General features: G+C 36.9%; 1 protein-coding gene across 14 annotated transcripts in view; it reads right to left on the reverse strand.

Moving 5' to 3' along the window:
• The window catches only part of NRXN1 (neurexin 1), a 4,168,553-nt gene that overhangs the window by 2,106,619 nt on the left and 2,054,676 nt on the right, over nt 1–7,258 (reverse strand). For all 14 annotated transcript variants that reach the window (XM_044054788.1, XM_044054802.1, XM_044054867.1 and 11 more), the window contains one exon: nt 3,730–4,113. In XM_044054788.1, coding sequence (XP_043910723.1) covers nt 3,730–4,113 — 384 coding nt within the window. The remainder of the gene's footprint in view (nt 1–3,729; nt 4,114–7,258) is intronic.

Below are 7,258 nucleotides of genomic sequence, written 5' to 3' on the forward strand. Positions count from 1 at the left end.
TAGAGATGAATAAAGTATTAGAAGAAGAAACTGAAGGAAGAACAAAATGAACTATTTTAGATGAGAGATGTCCGTTCATACATGGAACATCTATGGCTATACCAAATAGTGTAGAAGGTCAAGCTATAAAAAAAGTAATAAATAGGAATTGGGGTATATTTAGAACTAATAGTGAATTGCTTCAGAAGCTAGGGGACTAGCCAAAGTTCACCCAGAAAAGAGCCAAAAATTATAAAAATTATTTTCAAGGCAAATTGAACAAACCCAAAGACAAGATACAAAAATGTGGAATGTATAAGTATCTGAATTGCAATATGTGTAAATACATTTAAACATACACTGATGTAGTAGAGATAGGAGGAAAAATAATTAAGATTTCAGGGTTATTCAGTTGTTAGTCTAAAAATATAGTGTACTTGAGTTTCTGTGTAGAATGTAAATCTTTTTATGTTGGAAGAGCTACTCGTGAGTTATATAGAGGGATATATGAGCATAAGTATGCTGTTCAAACTGGGGATGAAAAGAATGCATGACACAAACATTATAAGATGAATAAATGTAAGGTTGAGTTTAAATTCATAGTTTTGGAAGCACTTTCTAACAGTCTTAATATAGTAAATATTAAGGAGGAGCTAGGCTGGCTAGAATATTGTTGGCAAATCGGGCTTAATGGCTGTTTTCCACCAGGTCTCAATAACAGAGAGGAATTTGTAATGTATTTAAAAAGGAAGAGGCTCAAACACTAAGTTATTGATGTAAATGCTTATGCATGAAAAGTCTATATGTTTTTTATAAAAAACTTAAAAAAAAAGTTTTTATAATAGTCATATGACATTTTAGACCATGTGATTTTTTAGTATGTAAAGTGTTGGGTGTGCCCAGAATTAATCAGTCTGAAGAAGTCTCAGAGTTAATAGAAGTGATACAAAAGAGCTAACTGTGATTATTTGTTTGTTTTGCTGTTCTACAATAAATTTGCTGTTGTTCATCTGGAGCCTGACAACTTCTTTTGGATTTTTGGCATTTTGTTGCTGCTGCTGTGGAAGTGATGAATTAAAAGTTACTTATTTTGTCTTCCCTACCTATGCTGGATTTGCTTTAAACAAAATTTAGTAAAACAATGCTTTTATTGGTCCACTTCCAGCTTCCTCATCTTAGATGTATGTAAAAGAGACAGTGCCTATTTCTTTCTCTGAAGATGACAATTTATGATTAAAAATCATATTCTTGGTTTCACAAAGCATGTCTGAGTTGTTTGTGTAACATATTTATATAGCACACTACTAATTTAGTAATCTACAAATGATTTTACTATATGGTAAAATAATGTGTTGTCTGGTAAACTGATTACATTGTCTTTGACTAAAAGTAAGACATTACACAAAAAACACTGCTCAGGCCTTCTTTAGATCATTACTACATTATGACGATATGAATGTTACATACGTCCTCTTCTTTACATCACCTTTTTGAACCACTTTCAGTAATCTATATTTTCACATTGCCTCAGTTACTTGTATTTTATTGTGTTTATTATGAAAGTAACATTTTTTCTTAATGTGTACTCTCATAAGAGTAACAGTAAAACCTAAAAATGCTGCTTAGATTTTGAATAAATCTACATGTTGCTTCAAGTTTTCATTTGGCTGAACACTGAAATGATAGCAGTAAAAACAGTGTAACTAAATACATGCTGAATATCCTGTCAGCCAGATGTAATAACGGATGTAGCCACATGGTGGAACACCATCCATATTCAGTAGAAGGCTTTTCCGATTCAACAGAACCCTGGCTGTTCCTGCTGCCTGTTCATTTTGCACATAAATATCTGGATTCATTGAGCAAATTGCTCTCATATCAAAGGGTAATGATTATAAAATGTTTTCAATCTGTAAGACTAAATCAGAAAGGTATACCCATACAAAATGGAACAACCGCACACTTATTAGTGGATGCACACATGTACACTCACATACACGCACACATATAAAACCCCATAAATAAAATGGATGAACCTCTGCTCATGGAAACAATGGATTTCTTTCTGCTTAGTTCAAGACAATTCCTATAGCCCTTCACATCTGTACTTCAGAGAAATATTGCTGCAGAATAAAATATTGAAGCTGAGCATATCATTCAGAGTTCTAACATCTGTTATCTGCATTTCTGAAAACCTGTTTCCTACTAATCAAAAGCCATTTGATATCGGCCTACTTTCTCCAGAGTAATACTTAGAAGGCAAAGGCTTTTCAAAGAATAGAAGGTTTCAGATACTCTGCATGCTATGTAAAAAGAGGAGCTGTAAGATAATAACATAAACAAAGATTCCCACCAGAAAAGATGAGGACTCCTAGTACATCAGAGCAAAACTAGCATACACGTTAAAAAAGCAGGTTGTATGTTTTAATGTTCAGACAAAATAAATCTTGTGAAAAGTCTCTATATATTCATTTGAATCAGAGTTTACACTTGCACCACACAAAATATTCTGTTACACTGCATTCTAAGATTTTAGCTGTGGATCAATTGGAATTTTATTTTATTAAAAAGGCAGTTTGCCATTTCAGTGGCAGCACATTTCTACATACCCTAGAATCAGCTCTGCAGTTATAGTTACAGTCTTTTATGCATTTTTCTATGTTATGCAAAATACATTTCACATCTATAATGTAGTGTTATTTTAAAGTTTTTCCAGTCTGGAAGATAAGCTTTCTCTACTGTCTGTAAACACTGATAAAGTATTTAGGCTTATCAGCAACAATGATTTTAGTCTTAAGAAAGGATGGTCTCCTGCTCTTCTCAAAATTATAAACTTCAGGTATTTTAAAAGTCTTGGAACTCATTTAGTGAACATATTTGTCATATTACTACACAGAATGGGTTAGATAAGGGCAAGAATTCGGACTACTGCATTTTAATTTTTTCTTAAATCTGCATGATTTTAGGGATTTCTCTCCATGTAAATGTTTCAGATATTATACATTATAAGCTGACAAATCTGTCATTGACAGAATAGCTTGCATTATCTTAACAAACTGTTGTTTACTTGAAAAAAAAAATTTTTTTCAATATCATAAGACTTTTTAATTAAAAAAGAATGAAGTCTTATAAAACTGTGACCAGAATATTTTTAAGGAGGGATTGACTGGGAAAAAATAGCAATGTCAGCCTGCTTGCATACAGGAATACTTTATAGCTTCCAGTGTACTACACTGGGTAAGGATCTTGCATTTGTGGTTTATCAGAAAGGCGACAAAAGAATATTTAAAAAGCTATCTGGTAAATTCCTTCTACCAGAACGGGACATACACTATCTCTACCACACAGTGGCACTGAGCAGACACCGTATTACTGCTCTGAATGCTGCTTCTAGCATAAGCTCAGGTGGAAGAGGGCTTTACAGCTGTTAGACTTAAGTTACCCCGAGTCTTGGATCCTTGTATACAGGTCCTACTAGGGTAGTAAACAACCGTAGGAACAGCATGCATAAAGGGGGAAGATGTATGAACAAAATGAAAAAAAAAAGCATTTTTCATCTACATCATGAATCCAAAGGGATTTTTCACAAACATTTTCAGTTAAATGTGTTATTTTCTTTCTTCCTCTCCATCTCTCTCTCTCTCTCCCTCTGTGCCTCTTATTTTCCCTCTCTCTCTGATTTTCTGGAGATTGTTTGATATCCTGCCTGTAGCACTGCATTTCTTAATGTTTCAGCTATTCTGCACTTACCTCTCTCACAGGAACGCCCCAAGTATCCTGTACCCGAACAATCACAGATGTATCGGTTCCAGCCATTTCTGCATATTCCGTTGTTTCTGCATGGATTGTTGATGCATTGCTTTGCATCGTCTTTTGAACAGGAAGGTTTCACACCTGCTGCATTTTGTATTTCAGCCATCTGCCGAATATCTTTACTTTGGCCATCAATGAACAGGTCCCTGATGCAGCCAACAAAGCCATAGTTTAGAAGAGCTGTCCACACTTCTGTAGGGAATACAAGGCCTTCTTTGTTTTCTGGTAAGCCACCGAGGTACAGATCATCATCAAGGTCCAAAATCTCATTCTCACCTGATGCAACATAAGGTGTGCGCATTGTGTTAACTGAAATGGTACCTATTAAAAGAATAAAAAATATATTTTTATCACTGGCAATCACCAAAACCAAGATGAATTCTATTTACTAAAAAGCAAAGACACACTTTTCATTAATACATCTGTACAACTTTCCTAGCTGTGATGGGTTTTACTTAAAACGTTGGCTAATGCCATAATTATTTTTTATGTTCTTTAATTACACTAAGAAAAAATTACACTAAGAAAAAAAGGATATATTTGTGTATAAAAAAACAGTCCTTTAATTTCTTGTAAAGTATTTGCACTATAACCCAATGCTTCTGAGAGTGAAACTGTAGCTGCAACTACTAAGACATGGTTTTACATAATGCAATGCACATGAAACAGGTAAACACAGTAGGAAGTGGGCCAACTATTTTGTGACTGTCTCACCTATTTGAGAAGTAGTAGATGAATGGAAGGGTGCTTATGGACTGGTGGACATTGCATTTACCCCCTAAATGTAGGAAGCTATGACTGATGCAAACCAGATAGACAAAAGGTATCATAAAATGTATGGCATCCATGATATATATGGCAAAAAGCATGAAAGTGACAGACCAATACCTTGGCAGGATAGTGTATGAAAACACAATAGAAAGCAACATTCTGTAGATAAGCTATCAGTGAGGTTTGGGAACAAACCAATGTGTCCAGTCACATCTTCAGGTCTGGGTTAGTAGGAATAGTAATGGGAGTTATGGTGGTAGTGGAAGGAAGTTAGTGTGGTGGGGATGGAAGGGTTAAACTGGGAAAGTAGGAGGATGGGGAGGAAATGAGGTAAATGCAAGGAGGGGCTTAACTGGTTCTGTGTGAGTGTAACTGGGTAAGGGATCAGATATTGGAATGAACTTGTTACTCACCCTCCTTCCTTCTTTTAGGAACATTGTGGATAGTGTGGTTATTTTATAGATTTGGTGTTTAGGCAGAGACAAGGGGCAGGCTTGTCCCTCTTCTGTTCCTCCTCTGGTGTTGGATGTTTAATTCAATGAATTGGGGAAGGAAAATGAGTGACGGGACGCTGCCTGATAAGTAAAAATAAGTGACCAAAGGTGAGAATGCTGCTTATTTGGTTACTGTGAGCATGTTTACATTGCCCTAGTAAAGGGGGATGATGTTTAATCCAACAAGTTGGGGAATGAAAGAGAACAATGGGATGGCTTCCTAATAAGTAAAAAGTAAGTGAGCAGAGGTGAAGATGATGCTTATTTCATTAGGGTGAGGGAGGTTATGCTCCCCTAGTAAATTGTTATATGGATGTTCGTGATGTGATTATTAAATTATTGTTCAATATAGTTATGTTTTTGGAAATTTAATAAAGGTCGTTGAATGTAATTTGGTCTGGTGTATTTATCGAAGGGGACTGTGACAATACTGTTTGGAAATATTTGGTCCTTGGCAAATCACTACATACTAAACACTAAAGAGGATGCAAACAGAAAGCATGACTATGAGGCAAACATGTAATGGAAATCAGGGTAGTGATACAGTCAGGACAGCCTGGAATGGGATGGGGGGCATAGCTTTAAAGCACTGCAGAAATGACACAAGAACTATAACACACAGATAACTTCTGCTACAGTTCCAAGGTCAAAAAATATAAACTACGCTTCTTGCATAGCCTAGTTTTCAAGATGCAAAGACAGTTCAGATTCATTATGAAAATGTTTAACCCTATGCAAGTTTTTTACTTATACGTAATGAATATTTTTGAATAAGAAACTGCATGCAAGAGTAAAGCAATGTGCTAGTCCAGGATACCAGCTTAAATATAAAACCCTATGTCACTAGATGGGTTGCAAACTGGCTCAAAGACAGAACCCACATGGTTAGAATTGCTGGAGCCATGTCAGACTCCAAACCAGTTACAAGTGGTGCCCCACAAGGCTCAGTCCTGGGACCTCTCTTGTTCGGTATATATTTTTCGGAGGTACAGGCCAACATGGAAGGACTGTGGCAGACCAAGTTCATAGAGGACTGCAAACTGGGTGCCATAATCGACTCTCCAGCCGACACAAACATCCTCCAAAAGGGCCTAATAGAAACAAACAACTGGTGCCAGAGCCATGGCCTCAAGCTAAATGCCAAAAAGTGTATAGTCATCCCCTTTGGCAAAAACAAAGCCCCCACAAATTACCACATAGGTGGTAATCCATTAAGTACGGAAGTAATTAGGGACCTGGGGACCCAAGTTGATAGCAATCTCTCATTTGACAACCACGTGGCCAAAGTGGTTATAAAAACATTTTATATAGCCCACCTAATCATGAAGGGATTCACATCTAGATCAGGGAAGGTCATCGTGCCTCTTTACTCATCCCTCATCAGGCCCATAATTGAGTACAATGCCCCTTTTGGGATGTACCTTACCAGACACCTGCAGCAACTGGAAATACCCCAAAAATACCTCACCAAGAGGATTAAAGGGCTCAAACAGATGCCATATGCTGCCCGGCTAAAGAAACTCCAGCTCTACTCAGTGGCATACCGCCTGCTCAGAGGCGATCTGTGCCTGACGTATAAAGCCATGTCCAACCCGGAATTAATGGATATGCTGCACCTCAGAAAATCCAAATCCCATCGAGCTACGTGCTCGAGAGACTTGAACCTCAGCACTGAAATAAATAGGACATGCTGGAGGGACAGATTCATAACCCAGAGGCTCCCTTCACTCTGGAATAAAATCCCAGTCCAGGTTAGGCAGAGTCCCTCACTGACCCTCTTCAACAGGAATCTTGATGAGTGGATGGGAGATTGTAGGTTTACCCCGGGTATCACTTCTGTGTCACTGTTAGACAGAGGCACAGTATACTAACCTCGAAAAAGGGCATAGCAAAATTAATTTAAAATGGGTGGCGAAAGCCAAACACACTCTGGCTAGACTTATAAATGCCCTAGGGCAGATAGCCTAGTATGAACCTATGAACCTATATGAATAATTGTTTAGAAATTAAGTCTAAAGATGTGAAGATGTATATATTTTCTTATGTGCTTTTCAGAAATCAGATTCTCATTCTCTGAATTCAAATAATGTACAATATGCAAAACAGAAGGCGGTAAACTGATGACAACCTGCCCATAAATGAAGATATTGTTCTCAATGAATAGTACAAGCACAGCATTTTTTATCCTCATTGTCTTTTAC

Source organism: Protopterus annectens, chromosome 1.part2 (genome assembly GCF_019279795.1).
Source record: "Protopterus annectens isolate FY-2018-M chromosome 1.part2, PAN1.0, whole genome shotgun sequence".
NCBI classification, from domain to species: domain Eukaryota; kingdom Metazoa; phylum Chordata; order Ceratodontiformes; family Protopteridae; genus Protopterus; species Protopterus annectens.